At 30.7% G+C, this 18,286-nt stretch overlaps 1 protein-coding gene across 1 annotated transcript; it reads left to right on the top strand.

Moving 5' to 3' along the window:
* Positions 1-1,083: 1,083 nt before the first annotated feature.
* On the top strand, positions 1,084-17,771 carry Rpn5 (regulatory particle non-ATPase 5). Its single transcript, XM_067285476.1, has 10 exons — positions 1,084-1,159; positions 1,248-1,405; positions 9,180-9,239; positions 11,111-11,347; positions 11,430-11,534; positions 11,668-11,817; positions 12,860-13,107; positions 13,174-13,348; positions 14,286-14,363; positions 17,437-17,771. Exons 2-10 carry the CDS (start codon positions 1,301-1,303, stop codon positions 17,656-17,658), a joined length of 1,380 nt encoding a protein of 459 aa, XP_067141577.1. The 5' UTR covers positions 1,084-1,159; positions 1,248-1,300; the 3' UTR covers positions 17,659-17,771.
* The last annotated feature ends 515 nt before the right edge of the window (positions 17,772-18,286 follow it).

Here is an 18,286-nt window from a genome sequence, read left to right as displayed (position 1 = left end):
TTTACATTATTTATTTTTTGCGTTTATAATTCTTCTTTTTAACTCCGGTCTACGGGCTAAAAAGCCCGTGTGCTACAGGACCTTTTAAGCAAGCCTATTGAGAGTTCAACCAGGCCCACAATAGAAGCCGGATGGTGATGGACAGCACGATCACCCCCGAAAAATTCTTTCGATCTGTCGGGATTCGATCTGGGGATTCGATCAACCTATCGCTCTGGGGGACCCGGGATCGCCCGGGTCCTCCAGAGCGATAGGTTGCCATTCTAATCGCCTTGTGGGCATTAAAAAGCCTTTTTTTTTTTTAAACAAGTTCATTATAGGTTCGGGCGGGCCACAATGGGGTGGCCGGCTGGTGAGGGACCGAACCGGCATACCCGGAGAGACTTCCCTGGAAAAATTCCTGAAATTTTTCGACCCGTCCGGACTCCAGAGTGGTAGGCTGCCATCTTCGCCGCTCGGCTATTCAACTGTCTCAGAATGTATTAATATATGTATCATGTTAACGAGCTTTTTAGCAGAAAATTTTTTCTTTCGTGACGGAAAAACGTTCTTATATAGATTAGATCGGCCGGATGGCCGCGCGATTAAGATGACAACTTCTCGTTCCGGAAGACCCGAATGGATTCCGGCGGGTGGAAAAACCGCAGGAATTTTTGGGAGCGGCATATTTGTACAAATATACTAAGCTCTATTCCATCACCACCCGACCGCCCCATCGTGGGGTTGGCCGAACTCATAACGGGCTTGCTAAAAAAAAGTCCTCTCAGTGTCCTTCGTAGGGCGAAAAGAATTAAAATGGGTGCGTTGCCCGGTAAAGCGGCTTTAACACGAACGAGCCAACGATATAACTGGTTTCATTAAGAACGGAGTACGAGATCGATTTGATTATCCAGTTGTATTAAAGCCGCTTTATCAGGCGACGTGCGATACAGAATAGATACAAGAACAGTATTTTAAAATTTTTCAAATATTATTAACGGATCAAATAATTTATATAATTAAAACTTATTACAGAATCTTATTTTATAAAATAAATAAGATATTATTAAAGCTATTAAAATTCATTTAAAATTATCTTCGAATTTTTATATTTTAGCGGTTAGGTGTCAGGACGGGAGCTTTTAATTTCGGGCAGTGAATCTGCAAAACGATCGAAGTGGTGAGTAGATCCGAAATCAATTTCTTTTCTTCCGGATTTATCAGTTTGATCGCCTTCCGACTAATTCAACTTTCCAATTTCAACCTAGTTTTAATATAACCGAGGTTGTGTTAGAAGTAATTGCAAGTCATATCAATCAAAATGGCGGAGGGTTCGTTTACCGATGCTGGTCGATTGATCAAAATGGAAGTGGATTACAGCTCAACTGTGGACGAAAAACTTCCAATTTGCGAAAAATTAACCGAGGTAAGTCTTTTATTTATATTAAACAATAGTAAGTATATTAGGCCACTTTACAAATATTTACAAAATTTATTTAAAAATAAGCCATTTTAGATACTTAGAATTGGCTATGAAAATTAACTTCTAGAATTTCTCTCTTGTCGTCTTTCTAGGGTGTTGTATACCTGGTTGCCGACTCTCCTGGGAGACTTCCAAAACTTGTTAACAATGGCTGCATTTGGCAGATTCGACAGCTCTGGAACTGTTCTGTATTTTTTTGCAGAATGCCTCTATGGCAGTGCCATTTTGGAACGTGTTTGATATTTTGACGTCACGCTTATTGGCATCTTTTGTTTACTTTTGTTTACCTATTGCTACCCGAAACTGATCGACGATGGCCGCTTTTTGTTCTGACACTTACGTCGGCCAACGTAACTACGTAACGGCTACTGATTGAAACGCCTTTTCTTGGTTACGACAGTCAACTCTGTTGAATGCAGCCAATTTTTCTTGCCCTCCTAAATTGGGGTCTGTTTGTCTTGTATGTATTCGAGGAGATGATCGAATTTTCGGTTATATGTTAAAACAGAGTAAAGAATAGCTTGCTTTTGATATTGATGAAAGTAAATAATGTCAAATCTTCCAAAACTTTTTATTCTTGAAAGGAAATCTCCAAGTTGACTTTTTGGGAACAGTATAGGAGCTTAGTTGTAGATCATTCAGTACTTTACTGGTTAACGGGCCGATATGTACAGCAATGGATAAGATTCGAGCTTTGAATGAGGAATTTTGCACCTCTCCGGAATTGTTGACCGTTTGCGAGATATTCGCCTCCAAAGGTCAGTTTTTAATGTGTGTCGGTATACTGCCTATTCTATGTGCTTTACATGTAGACATGTTTGCCGTTGCTCTCACTTTGGTGCCCGGGTGGGGGCAAGCCCCCACCTAGGCATTGAATAACTATATAACGTCAAGTACTCTATGGACGGTCAAGTGGGCTACTAGAAGCTGGCACAGTCTCGAGGGCTAAATAGTTAAACGCTATAGTCTTTTGGCGTTGTACTCCAAAAAGTACTGATGGGTTCTTATATAAGCAAAACATCAAAAGAAACTATGGGTCTAGGAGTGGTCTATTATATATTTTGCTAGTTTTTCTTGCATCCAATTCAATTTAAAATAAATTTTTTTTTTAAAGGAAAGATAAACTTTTGTCAACTGTTTAATAGGCTACCTGCCTGTAAGTTTTGCACTACTGATAGAGACCTTATGTGGTAAAATAGTGAAATTTGTAGTTACAAACAACAGAGTTATGACTGAGCTAATGTAGCAAATTTGGTGAATTTTTTCTCTGGAATAAAGAAGCAAAATACTTGTAGCATGGTAGAATGAATAATTCTTATAGTAATACCATAGGGGTAGATTTTTTATTCTGAATGAAAAAAAGACCCAGTTAGAAGAAAGGCATGGATTAATGTTGTACAAAGGCTTTGCTTTTATTTGTCCATCCTCATTAATTATAAAAGCATTCCTAACTTTTGATGGATGTTTTATTTCCAATAAACAGTGTCTGTCACTGTCTCTGATAATGCCATCTGGAAAACAGCATAGCCATGGCATTTCTGGGCAATGCAGTCTTCATTGAGCAGATGATATCTGTAGTTTTCTATCAGTATATTATGTTTGGATCAACTGGAGATATTTGGTTTGTTGGTTTGTTTTTGTATATCTTTTTCTTGTTCCAAAAAATCTGGCTGTCTTACTGCTTATTTGTATTTCTTTTTTAAAGTTGCTGGTTTATTCCAAGTTTGTGGTGAACTTGTTTTTGATTTTTTTTTCTTCTTCACTAATGAAAAAGTAAGATGTGCTGTATGCTTGCATCTACCAAGAAGCCCTGCACTGCATGAGCAAAAGGCATTAATCATTTTCCATTAGTCATTAAGCTAAAAAAATAATATACTGCCATTAAGTTAATATGTTTATGTTGATTCTTTCATCAGTTCTCTTATATCCTATGTCGATGACAGCAAATCTTGCTTGTACTTTTTACTTTTGCAAGAAATATTAGATTTATAAAATTTTTTCATTAATATTTTTATTTTTAAAATAAAACATACATTTTTATAAAAATGTATCAGTACAAATACATTTTTATAAAGTTAAATTTTAATTACATTTTTAAAAAAATGATGTAACATAGATGATTAACTTTCCTTTGGGCAATTTACATTAATTGAATTTGTTAGCTAGATTTATATATATATATATATATATGTGCATTTGTAGAATACATTTATCAAAAGCTGTATAGATTTTTCATCCAACAAAACTTTAAATACTCCAGTTAACTAAGTTCTATTTGATTGGACGTTCGTTTGGATGTATATATTTTATTGAACATCTTGTTACCAGATTAAATTGATCTGGTGATGTGTATGGTTGGGTTGTGTTTATATGCTAAACTGGTATTTGATTATTAAGTAGAAAAAGATTCTGTGAATTGTTTAATGTTTTTTAGTTTTTATGTTGTCTGTGAAGAAATAGAATCAAACCAAAAACTATGCGATCGGTACTAAAAACTTGTAATGGTTGTCCTGCCTCTTGAAATCCAGTGTTTTAATGGTGTCTGCTGACAAATCTTGTGATATTAGTCTAGTTTGGTTATTGGGTTTGATGATACGAAATTTGAAACTAGGAATTTAAATGAATTTTAAATGTTTTCATTATTGTTAGTAAAATAGTTGGCGTGACGTATTTAAATGCCATATTTTGGAACATCAACACACATTTCATCTAATGAGTGTCAGTGTGTTTGCTTGATGATATTATTGAGCTCCTGAAAGTTTTAATGTGAAAAACAGAACTCATGTTGCAGCAATCAAATAATAATCTGCTATATGGATGCTTTCTGCTGGAAGCTCTGCACTGTTTGATTTCAAAATAAAATATAGGAGCTGTTTTTTGTTGGAAGAGCTGAGCTGTCAATTTTAATTCTTAAATAAGCTTCATAAAATACTCAAGGCTTACAAAACCACTTTATCTCTCATAAATTAAAGTCCAAGTACTTTTGAGCTTTTAAGCTCATCGGGGGCAATTAAAACAATAGCTTTTACATTCTAATAGTTTGAAAATAATTATACATTCTATCAATTCAAAAATTCAAATGAATTCTAAAACCTTTAATCAGACAAATTTAAATGCAGTGTGTCCAAAAATATAGATCTATATGTTTTTTATTTTTTTTAAATATTAAGTATTTAACAAGCAAGTGGTTAGTATTGTTTATTTATAGCATAATATAATGTTATATAATTGTTTTTACAATATTTGACAGTTACATAAAGTGTTAAACACAAAATACTTGTTTTGTGATGTCCTAAAAATATAGATTAAATTTAAACTTTGAGCAATAGTTCATAATATAAATCGATGAAAATTGTTTTAATATGAAATAGAACTACCATTATGTTTAATGACTTCAAAAATGCAATTAGGAATGGATTTAATTAAATTGTAAGATTTCTAGATCCATTTGAAATCACACTCGGTGATTTTTTTTTTGTTTAGGCTGTGAAACTGTTGTAAAATTCCTATTATTAAAATTTTTTGAACAAGAATACACCCACAAGTTTTCAATCAGATTTATGTCTAGGCTCCTTGCTGGCCACTTAGTTGTCGAGTGTGAACAATGAACACTGGCATTGTCCTGTTAAAAAATCCAATCGGGTTCTCCAGTTTCTTCTCCGATAGGTATTAAATTATTTTTTGGGTTTCTTGATAACTTTTAGATGTCTGTCTACCAGTTAAAATTGCTAAATTTGATAAACCATTAAATCCAAAGCAGCCCCACACCATAACAGAACCACCACCCTTTTTCCTGCTGAAAAACTGCAATCTTCTTTCCTAATTTCATGACTGTAATTAGACTATTGAAATTAAATTTCTTTTCATAACTGAAAAGAACTAAGAGCCATTGGTCATTTTACATCATGCGATCTTTAGCTTACTGCATTCTTGCCAATTTGTGTTGTTTTGTTAGTGGTGGTTTTTTCATCATGGCAGAAATTTTATATGTGAAACTGCTGAACTTCTTCAATGAACAGTATTTTTTGATATTTTTAATTTACTTTCATACAAAATTTGACGAACTGATTTATCCTGTTGTGATAAAAGGTGCACAATTTGATTATCATCCCTTTGAGATGTGATTTTGGGTCGTCCTGATTGATGTTTAGGAGGTATTGGTGATGATTTTTCCAAAATTTTATAAATTTCAGGAGTAGATCTGTTTATTAAAATAGCAGTTTCCATGATACAACAGCCTTCTGCTTTTAATTTCCATATTATTGCAATTTTTTCCATACTAAACTCTCTTCCATGTGGCATTTTGGAAAGTTTTGATTCAATATTCAAATTATTACTTGACAATGAAGTTAGTGTGTTACTTGATGTTATCATCATCATTTTCATAATTTTAAGTTTCTTATGTTTGAAATTTTACAATTGTGTTTTATTATCTATACTTTTGGAACAGTGAAAAAACATATTTTTATTGTTAAATTATTAATATAATGATAGTTAATTTTAAAATTATCAAAAATCAGCGTAAAGTAATTTGAATATACAAATGAAATCATTCTCATTTCTCTTAAATTCCTAACGATTCTGAAAAGTAGTAAAATGTTGATTATCTGTACTTTTGGAACACACTGTAAGTGCATGTTCCAAGGCTTTTTTTTACTATTATAGAAAATGTGTTTGAAAGTATATCAGCATGTATTAGTGATTGCATATTAGTTTTCTCCAATAAAGCAGTTTTGTAAGAGTTCCACCAAGTTTTATTTTATTCTAGAAAACAAGTTTACAAGCATATCTTGTGGTGAGTTTGGGATTGACTTTAATCTCTATTTAGCAGCTTGATTTTAGCTGAAACAAACAAGTGACATTCTTTCATTTTAAAGTCATCCTTATCTTAATAGAAGTTATGCAAAAGTCATGTTTCATAAATTGTTCTTCAAACCGTTTTAGTAAGTGAGGCATGTTGTAAATTGCACCATCAACTTAAAACATTGGATTATAAGGAGTCATAACAATTTTGTTTCAAAGAAATAATAGTTAACCCATGATCATAAATGCAGTTTTTATAGGATTGCATAACTAAGGCAGTGATTTTCTGCTGATTTTTCATGTATAGTTGTGCTGCATATAATTATTGTTCCTTGAATTTGATGATTCTGAAAATTCCTGCAATGTGTCTTTTCTGCACATGCAAGATTTTTACATCATAGAATGTTTAGTTTATGAGATATTGTTTTTTTTACAGAACAGTGTCCTTGATCAAGCTCTCATAGGAAATCCTTTAAACTTTGGGCTACTGTGACTCAGTTGGAAATAAATAATGGTAGGGCTGGAGCATTTCTCAAAAGGGACCAGAAAATTATTTTTCTGTATTTTTTGAACAGAAAATAAGAGTGTACTATAGATTACTATCTATGGAATTTCGGGACTTTGAGTATATATATGAATTGAGGGGACCGAGACAAGTTCAACGGTACCTTACTTTTGGGCCGGAGGCAAAAAATAAGAAAGTTATCATACTTTTTTCGGCGATTGCGCGATGATCTGGAGTCGCGTCGCTCTCTCTGCTAAGCCTATCACGTGTTTAACAGGCAGTCCAGTAAGTTGGCCATATATACCTTCAACAGTGGCAAATGTTGATCCACGAGCACACTGATCGTCTACAGCAGTGTTTCTCAAACTTTTTGGACCGCGACCCTCCTTCTGCACTTAAAAATTTCAAAGGACCCCTGAAGAATAAGTATGTGTGAAAAAACATCCCTGAGGGAGGGGGTTAGGCTCGTATTTAAATATTTATATTATTTTTATTATTTATATGTGCAATTTATTTAAGTAAAAATTATTTTATATATTTTTTATTTCTATTATTTCTAAACATGAATCCATAGTAAATTTATAAAATATTTGAAAAAATTGATCTGGCATCAATTTTTCAGCGACCCCCCCAAATATTTTTCACGACCCCCTTGGGGGTCGCGACCCCCACTTTGAGAATCACTGGTCTACAGTTCGAGTTAAGTCCTTTTCGCACATCCTCACTAGTCGATCTTGGGGCTACGGCCCCTCAGTCTCGCTATCACTCGTGGTCGGCTAGTACTACGAGCCGACCACGCTATTGCGATCGGGAGTCGCGATGCTTGAACAAAAGGAAAAAAAGGAACTGGTGTTCGACTGTTTGTGCAATTTCTTGCCTTTCAGCGTGTTTTTTTTAAAATTTGTTTGCTGACTTTACCACGAGATGGCAGCAGTAGCAACTACGGTGCCGTCTGTATGAAAGCATTAAAAAAAGTATGATAACTTAAAAACTATGATAACTTTCTTATTTTTCGTCTCCGGTCCAAAAGTAGAGTATCGTTGAACTCGTCTTGGTCCCCTCAGTTCAGATATATACTCAAAGTCCCGAAATTCCGTAGATAGTAATCTATAGTATCCCCGAAAATAAAGCTGTGAAAATATTTAAATTGTTCAAGGTCAACACCCCAGGTTGTCTTACGGAGACAAGTATTCAAGGTCGTAGTGATTTGCATACTGCATGTGTCATGATGTCATGCGTAGCTGACATAATGTTTTTGTAAGTTTTGGATTGACTTTAATTTCCATTTTGCAGTTTGATTTTAGATGAAACAAGTGAGTGACATGGATGTCAAAAGGTAGTCGTGACATCACAGATGTCACGACTACCTTTTGTGGCAATTGTGTAAGAACCCCCTTGATGTCATTTTTGATGATGGCGGCAAACTGGTTTCGTTATATAAATTTTTATCCAAAGTGTCTGTCTCAGGCATAGCTAATCAATGCAATTAATTTTAAATTATTCTTTGTTTTAAAAACATAGGAGGTGTCCATAAATTATATAAGCAGATATCAGTGGTTGTATGTGCAGATAATTATTATGATTCCTTATAAGGGTTGGAGTGTTTACAAAAATGTTGTAATGTATGAATATTATGCAGGATCACAACTTTTTAGAAACAAAATGAATCATTCCTAAGAGTTGCATAGCAAACCCTGCTGTTTATGCCACTGTTTTGTATGTAGTTAATAATGTTCAGTACTCCATGCTGTGTATTGTTCCATAGTATAATTAAGGAGGTCAATTGCTGATTGTTCATTTCTCCTCACTCTTGTGTCTTCAGCACTGCAGTTTTCAGATTTAAACATTATTTTTCAAGTTGAACTGAATAAAATGCATAATATTTAGAACTTTTTGTATCATAAGTGACTATTTCCAAGTTCAATGTATATTGTGTTAAGTCATGGTATGAAATAGAAAATTCTTTCTTTTTGAGCATGTAAATTGAAAGTAGTGGCAACATGCATGTAATAATATAATAGTTAGCATAGGCCTAAACATTATTTTTTATATAGTTCTTGATAAAATTAGTGAAGGATATTTTGAGTACTGTATTAAGCTGGTACTCTAACGTGTAAGGTGAAATTCCGCCATATTTTTCTGTTTTAAACTGAAATCTTGCAATTCAAGTACCATGTAAAATCAAGTGTTGTATGTATATACTATTATTATTATTATTGAAATTTAGTAAACGTTTTTTATTACCAGTAGTGAAGGTTCTTTAATATTGTCATTGTCACTGGTAATGAAGGTAAAAGATATCCTTATTATTGAAATACTTTAATTTATTGTTAAGGTAATTAAATTCATTGATGAATTGTTTAGTTGCATTTTATTGGGAAAAATAATTGAGTTAAATTTTATTTACAGGAAGGTAAACTTCATGAAGCTCTGAGTATTCTTGGAGACCTTGAAAAATTGACCCGACCGGTACGAAAAATTTTTAAATATTTTATTTTGAAATATATTTTAATTATGTAAATATTAGAAATTATTATAATTTTTTGAAATATTTCCAGATAAATATCAAAATTTCTGAAATACTTTTACAACAATTCTTACATTAAATTTTTTGAATGACTTATTAATAAAATAATGAATCAAAAGGAAGTTTCTAACAAACATTCTTTATTACAAATAAAATAATATATAAAAGTTAATATTTATTTATTTTATATACTCCATACAGAATATTTCCTCTACTAGGAGGGGTTAATATAGTTAATGACATTTACAATGAAATTATATTTTTTCCGAATTGTTTCAACAGAATCTGTGTTAGAAAACACTCCATATATCTTGTCCTCAGTAGAAATACAAACATCGCTACAATCTTCAGTTGGTTGAAAAAGAACAAATTTTTCGCAATTGTATATATAATGATTCAAAGTAGCATTCCCCTGCATACAATAAGGACATCTATCTGAAGAATTAAAATTAACCTTAAATTTTTTCCCAAGTTAAATGAAATCAGTCTGCTTCACTTGACCAGTGTGTCAAATGTAATAAATCTAGTATATTAATAAAAAGGTAAAGTCAAAGCAAGTCACCAACATCCAACACAACTTGACAGCACTCACCATAATAAAAATTAATATTTTAGGTTTCACTTACTCTGCTGCTTTTTAATTGCTGAATCATTTAACAAATTATCTTTAATTCTAATGTATTTAGTGTTCTGAATATATGGATATGGAAGTCTAATTTATACTTATTAATTTCATTTTCACGTGACACTATAAGGTAGTTGTTGAAATTGAAATTCTCTCATTTTTTTGAACATCAAAGGCATAAAGGTAGTTGCTATCACTAATAAGTATGTCTATTTTTACAAAAGTTAAGTGATAATGGTAAATTATATTTTTTATATTGTATCAGAAAAGCTTTAGATTCATTAACAATTGTTTCATCACTGGCAGTGAGAAGTCAGCTATAGGAACAAATTTATTAAAATGAAAAGTTGAACCAGATAATTTTGTGCAGATAAAGACTAAAAATTAATTACGCTTAATTAATTCAATTAAATAGTGAATTAAGTGTGTTTGAGTATTTTGGCTTATTAATGTAATTACCAGATGGTGCAGTTAGTTGAATGCTAGCATAATGTGAAAGGTGGGTTTACACTATACATAAATTTATTTTATCAAAATTTTCCAAATATAAATTTTTAAGGCAATGAATGAATAAAGTTGTGAACATGGTATGTGATACTTTAATGTTATTTAATTTGTCGGTAAATATTTAATTGGCAAAGGACACCAATTTATTCAGATTTTTAACTATTGGCAAGCTGGAAATGGTTCTTGATTTAAATATTCATTGTCGATGATTATACTTTTATATATATTAGTGATTAATGTATTAAAAATGACCATATTTGATATGTCTATGGCATTGTTATTACAGTAGAGCATCGATTATCCGACTTAATTGGGGACTGGGGTTGGTCGGATAACTGAAAAGTCGGATAACCGAAAAGTATGAAAAAATACATTATTAGTATAGTGTATTAGGCCTAGTTTAAATACTAGCCTTCCTTTCGTGGTCGAGCCAGTGCTGCCAGGTAAAACATGCAAAAATTTAACAAAAATAATACTAAAGTAGCCAAGACATAACTAAATATTGTAGCGCCACATCACTAGCGGACATTTGAATTTGCCGACTAGAACGCGGTCGGTTAACCGATAAGTCGGTTAATCGGGGGTCGGATAATCGATGCTCTACTGTATTTATAAATGTGATCATCTGAATTATTAAATGATAAAGTTAATCAACAATAACTTTTAATTATAAATTTTCAGGGAGCTGATACTCATTCAACAAGTCGAGTATTGGTGGCTATAGTTCAGTTGTGTTACAAAGCAAAAAATTGGAAAACTCTGAATGAATATATTGTCATAATGACTAAGCGTCGAAGCCAAATTAAACAAGCTATTACTAAAATGATTCAAGAGTGTTGCAAATATGTGGACGATATGCCTGATAGAGAAACCCAATTGGAATACATTGATACTTTAAGAACAGTTACAGCAGGAAAAGTTTGTAGTTTTATATAAATGATATGGTTATATAATTAATATAAATGATCTTAAATTTTTTATATGTTCACAATATATTTAGATATATGTTGAAGTAGAAAGAGCACGTTTGACACACAAATTAGCAAAAATAAAGGAAGATGAAAATAAAACTGAAGAAGCGGCTGCTATTTTACAAGAATTACAAGTAGGTTATAATGAAAAGAAATTTTTAAAGAGTATTTGAAAATATTTTTATCACTTTATAAATTGGAATGTGTTTTAATGATTTTTATAATAAAAGTATAAGAATGAATTTGAAATTGATATTCAAATATTAGGTTGAAACTTTTGGATCAATGGAACGCAAGGAAAAAGTAGAACTTATTTTAGAACAAATGCGTCTGTGTTTGGCAAAGAAAGATTACATACGCACCCAAATAATAAGTAAGAAAATCAGCACTAAATTCTTTGATGATCCTTCTACTCAGGTAGATATTTTTGATGTTTTAAATTCAAACTTTTAAATTTTAGTTGTTTAAATAAATGTAATAAAATCTTAAACTAAAGTAAACTAATTTCAATTTATCATTATACTTGGTGTCTTATAGGATTCTATAACTAAAATATAAAAATAGCAATAATATAATGTAGTAATAAGAAACTAAATCTTAATTTACGTTTGTAAATTTTAATACAGTCAAACCTCAGGTTTCGAACACCTTGTTTTTTGAACAGTTTGGTTTACAAACAAAATTTTGAACTCATTTTAGCCCAGGTAGCCAAACAAGCCACTCGGCAGAGCCAGCCACAGATGGTCAACTTCCTATACTTTCTATGTTAAAGAAAGTCAACAGACTGACCAATCAATGACAGGACTACTGATTCAGAAGTTAGTGGTGTTGAGATTGCCTCGTGTCAAAATACAAAATCATTGATGGCATTTCTATTTAAATTAAATTTCAATTCGTTTGCGGATGAAGTATTTGTCTGTCTGTCTTGATTAATTTGGTTAAACTATATTTCATCCAGGCAGAGATGAGTCTGTGTGTTACAGCACTTTGTAAAGTGTTAGTTTCAGTTTTGGTTGGCAGTGATGGAACATTTTGCTTTTAACCTGTGTATCGAATAGATATAGATAATATATTATATTATATTGCTTTTTTTGTATCTTTTTAGCTGTATTTCATGGATATTTATTCATTAAATATTGCTAAAAAGGTAAAATAAAAAGATTTTGTTTTGAGGAATCAAGAATGGATTAATCCATTTTAGATTGTTTCTTATGGGAAAATTAGTTTTGATTTTAGAACAAATTGGTTTCAGGAACTTTTAGGAACTAATTAAGTTGGAAATCTGAGGTTTGACTATATACGATGATCATATTTGGTAAAAGTTCTAATAGAGATCAATATTGTATTATGTAATGATGATAACATTGAATAACAATTTGTTTGAACATGTATGAAAATATTTAGAGATTTCAAAATTTATGCTATAAGTATTGACATGCAATACATATTATTATTTTAGGAATTGAAGCTAAAGTATTATAGATTAATGATTGAACTTGATCAGCATGAAGGATCTTATCTTGCTATATGTAAACATTATCGAGCACTTTATACTACACCCTGTATCCAGGAGGATGATAAAAAGAAACATGAAACATTAAAAAATGTTGTGCTGTATTTAATCTTGTCTCCTTATGATAATGAACAATCTGATCTCATTCATAGAATTAAAGATGATAAAAATTTAGAAGAAGTGCCTCTTTATAAGTAAGAAAACTTTTTTTTAAAGATTGTTTTAAATAAATTATTATAATTTTTTAAAATTTATTTTAGGAGTCTATTACAATTATTCATAACAGCAGAACTAATCAATTGGCAAAATCTTTGTGCCAAGTATGAAAAAGAACTACGCATTGGAAGTACAGATAATCCTGCAACTGAAATTTTTCTTTATAATGAAAGTGGCAATAAACGATGGGATGATCTAAAAAATAGAGTTGTTGAACATGTAAGTAATCTGAAAACTTATCATTATATACATCATTTGAATATATTCTATAAATACCATAACAAATATGTTTAGAGCCTATAATTTAATAAGCTGAAACATAATATATTATAATCACTTGAATAAATAATAATTACAAAATTTCGTTTGTAATTATTCTCAGCAATATAAATAAGTGTAATAAAATGCAAAAATATAGATTATACAAAATGTCTTTAGATATCTGTCTTGACAATCACTACCTGTAATGTACAGTTGTTTTTTTCACATGTTCAAGGTCATTAGTGTGCATATCACTAATAGTTGAGCATTGCCAAAAATACTATAGGCTTACCACATACCGTATTTTACGGACTATAAGACGCACTTTTTTCTTCGAAAAATTGCCTCCAAAATTCAGGTGCGTCTTATAGTCCATAGCGTCTTATAGTCCATAAAATACGGTAGCTATTGCCACAGTTGAGATGTGGATGCCATAGTGGAAGTGAACAAAATGATTGATTCACCATTATTGTGTATAAATGTTTTTTTACTTTCTTCTAACAGGGATAACTTATGATGTGAGAGTTATTCTCATTTGAATTTAAATTGTGTAAGACATCCTGAAACATAACTGCTGCATAAATTAAGATGTTATTTTACAATTATTTTTATTGTGTACTCATTAACAATATCAAGCCAAAATTATAAAAAAAAAATGAAGCATTCATATGACCATAAATGCTTTAATTTTAAAGATGCAGATGTACTTCCTAACAAATAGAAAATCATTATTGATCTGTAGGATTTAAATTGTATTTTATATTTTATGTTAATATAGTAGTTGTATAATATATATTATACAACTACTACATATTTAAATTATATATTAATTTTTATTATTATTGGAATAAGATTCTAAAGTAAAAATATATAATGTTAATATTTATTTTAACAGAATATAAGAATTATGGCTAAATATTACACTCGCACTACTCTGAAAAGAATGTCTCAATTACTGGATCTGAATGAAAAGGTAATATTAATTAAATAAATCTGAATAAGGTAATTTAAAATATATTACATATTTGAATTATATCAGCACATTTGGAAAGTAATGGTTATTAATTAAATAGAAATAAGGTTTGTTGACATTAAATTGTTTGTTATCAGATTTGTCATCCTAAACTACATTTCTATGTTGTTTCCACCATTATTGAGGTATTTGTCATAATTGGATATCAGTTTCTGAATCCCCTTCTCATAGAACATGGAAGCCTACAGGTAGGGATTGCAATTGCTGGATCCTTCATCCAGCAATCTAGCTGGATCCAGCGCATTCTTCGGCCTGCTGGATCCAGCGCTGCGGATCTGCACCTGGATCCAGCGCTGCAGATAACTTTCTAAATGGTGCAAAAGTCTACGTTGTCGTGTTGCCGCTTTACTGCGCGTGCTATTGTTTGGCGGCGAGAGTGACGTTGCCATTCAGTGCAGCATGTGCTACACCCCCTCTCTACACAGCACCGCCTGCCCTTTTACCTCTGTTGATCTAATTGCCATTTGACTTTCCTCTCTTGCTAAGTAAAGTGTCTTCGTGCTAAATAAAATAAGTAACTTCTATACTAGTCCTGGTGCATAATTCTAATTTATGGTCAGTTGTGACATCAATGAATCACGTGACGGAACGATTTATGATTATTTGATGACCCTGAAACCAATTAGCGTAGAGGCAGAAAGGGCCTTTCCCGTAATGGGATATATATGCAATTCATTAAGAAGTAGGTTGGGAGACAACACCATTAATACCATTTGTTTCTTGAGATCCTACTTTCAGAAAAGTCAAAAAAAATAACAGAAGTGATTGATTTAATTTTATTTAATCCTTTAAAATATTTTATTCAAGACAAGACTAATATTTTATAACTTCTACTCTAATTCTATTAAATAAGAGTTTTTAGCTTTTATTTTATAAGTGGTTAGTGGGCTAGGCTAGGCAGTTTTATTGTGAAAATTTGTGAGAAACTCAGACTACCTAGTTAGTTAAATTTTTAATTAAATTAATGAGTATCAGTATCTTAGATACATAATGATATGAACATATGTGATTCATGATTGTGATAATAATAACTAATTACTTACTCACTACTTTACTAACACTAATAATTAAATTACTTATAAATAACTACAGACTGATATGTAGAGCCTATATAAGAAAACTGGTAAAACTGATAGCCACTTAGCCACTGATTATCTGCCCTTACATTATTATAATATATTAATATAAATTAATTAGTAGTATTACCTTTGCTATTATTTAACTTATAGATTGCATTATAATTATAATCTAACTAAACATTTAAAGTTAATTATCTTGTTCTCAAGTGTTAAACCGAACCAAAGTTAAGTTTACTACCTAAATGTGTAAGAAGTTTTACTGATTTATAGTGACCAGTCTAAATAATAAAAGTTTCTTAAGTATTTAAAAAAATGTTTTATTTCTTTAAAAAAAAACCATAAATTGCTGGATAGATAGATATATAACACTTTATTGCACCAAAAATACATGTGCTGGATCCAGCTGGAATGATGTTGGTCCAGCAAAAATCCAGCTGAATTGAAAACACTGCTGGATTGCAGTCCCTACCTACAAGGCTTAAAGTGACTCGCTTCTTTTGCTTTTTTAGCTTTTTTCATACCTCGTCTCTATTTTAGCTTTTTCTGAGGCAACTTGCTTTTTTCACTTCCCATGTGGAATTTTTTTTTTTTTTGTAAATGCACTCAGGTGCAAAACAGTGACCAGCATGCACCCATATGCCTTATCATGGGATTGTGCTTGACATGATAAGGCAGTGTCGTCTACACATGTAGGTACAGTACAGTACATGTATACAGGCTAACATAATGAGGAGCTTCCAGGGCTTGCTAGTCTGTACATGCTGTAGGAATTTGCATGTGAGTTCTCCTTGCTTGTATCCTTGTATTTAAATAAATTTTTGTTCTCATTGGTTATCTATAAATTGTTATATCAAAAAAATTTGTAAGTTGAAAAGTAAGTGTAATTTTTTATTTGAATTATGATTTACACCATTTAAAAAATTTGATTCATAAAAAATTTAAAGAAGTATGTCAAACAATTAAAAATCAATTAAAACAATAAAATCTTTATATTTAAATTTTATTAATTATGTCGGATAGTGATATATTATGCATAAAGCTTATAAATTAATAATTAATTTATAAGCTTGAATACTTTAAATTAATTATTAAATTACAGTAGAGCGTCGATAAGTGGAACCAATTGGGGACTGGGGTCCTTTCAGTTAATGATTTGTTCCAGTTTCCGACTTTGTACGAAAAAATACATTAACCTGTTTGATGTTCAAATTTTTCTCCGTTGCGTATCGCTTCCTGTTGAATTTTTCTCCGTTGCGTGTCGCTTTGTGTTGAATTTTCGTCGATTTTAAGCCTAACGAAAATTTTTATAATAATCATCAAGGCTATCGTATCGTTAAAAATTATTTCTGCATTTTGTACAAACAAAATAAATATATTAAAGAATATAAAAAACATGAAAATTATACTTTAGAAGTAAATTTAGTATCAAAAACATTCGATTCAGCACGACACAGTCCGACTGAAAATCGTTTCACTTACCGACGTTCCACTTATCGACGCTCTACTGTAATTCAAAATATTGATTACTAATGAATGTTATTCTTAAAAATGATATATAACTTAATTTTTTTAACAATTACAACTGGTACTGTTATATTAATAACAAAACATCTTTAATTTTCAAGAATTAAAAATTTATTCAATTACATTTTACATTATGTTAACTGTTGTAACTTATTTTAACAAATTTGTGATTATTATTTGTTGTAGAGAAATGATAGTGGATGAGTTATTGTTGTTATTATTACTATTTTAGATTTACTAAGAAATGATTTCATTGAATAGCATAATTTCTCTCATTTCTCTGAAATTTCTTAAAATTTAAATGCATAACATACACGTATAAAGTTTAAGATATTGCGAAACTCTTACATGTATCTGAAATCAAATAAAAATTATAAAATGGAATAATAAACTATTATTTTAAATTTTAGGACACAGAAGAAGTTTTGTCTAATCTGGTAGTCAACAAAACCGTGTGGGCCAAAGTAGATCGTTTGGCGGGAATTATCTGCTTCTCTCAGCAGAAGGATCCAAATGAAGTTCTGAATGATTGGTTCCATAACATCAATACACTGATGCAATTAGTTAGTAAAACTACACACTTAATTAACAAAGAAGAAATGATACATAGACATTTACATCCAGAAACTTAATTATACTGCAAATTTTCGTATTTTTTATGAAAATTAACATGTAAATATTGCTTAAATATTTCATTGACATTTAAACTACATAATTAATATTAAACATTATTGTTTTATTCCAAGTGTTGTGATTTCCTTTTGTCTAGTTTAATTTACAAATTAAGTTTGCCTTATATATAACACCAAAATTAACTGGAATATTTATTACAACTATAGGGTCAATTTTAATGGGTTTTTTTTTCTTTGCCTTATACGACAAATTGTATTGGATGCATCACATTTTTTACAGATTTTTGGGTGAAAATATTCTTTGTAGTATAAGATGCATTTGGCTCATAGGGCAAATCCTAGTTTACAGGTGCACTTATTAGTAACTAAAATTTGTCTTATAAGAAGAAAAATATAGTATGTAGGATTTTATATATTTTTAATTGTGTTTATAATTATGTTTAAACAAATATTTTTATCTATAGTTATTTTTGTTAGTAGTAACAAATAGTTAATTAGAATAAGAAAAGACATCATATTTTTTTCATAAAGAATTAAAGACAAAAATATAGAGACTAATCTAAAATTTGTCTGTTTTATATAAAATCTATTTTTTTTTTTTTTTTAGAATTGGATTACTTATTTAATT

The sequence above is a fragment of the Centruroides vittatus genome, unplaced genomic scaffold (assembly GCF_030686945.1).
Source record: "Centruroides vittatus isolate TY-2023 unplaced genomic scaffold, ASM3068694v2 scaffold_2569, whole genome shotgun sequence".
Taxonomy (NCBI): Eukaryota; Metazoa; Arthropoda; class Arachnida; order Scorpiones; family Buthidae; genus Centruroides; species Centruroides vittatus.
The sequence above is the reverse complement of the archived record's forward strand: the minus strand, read 5'-3'. Positions and strand labels throughout refer to the sequence as shown.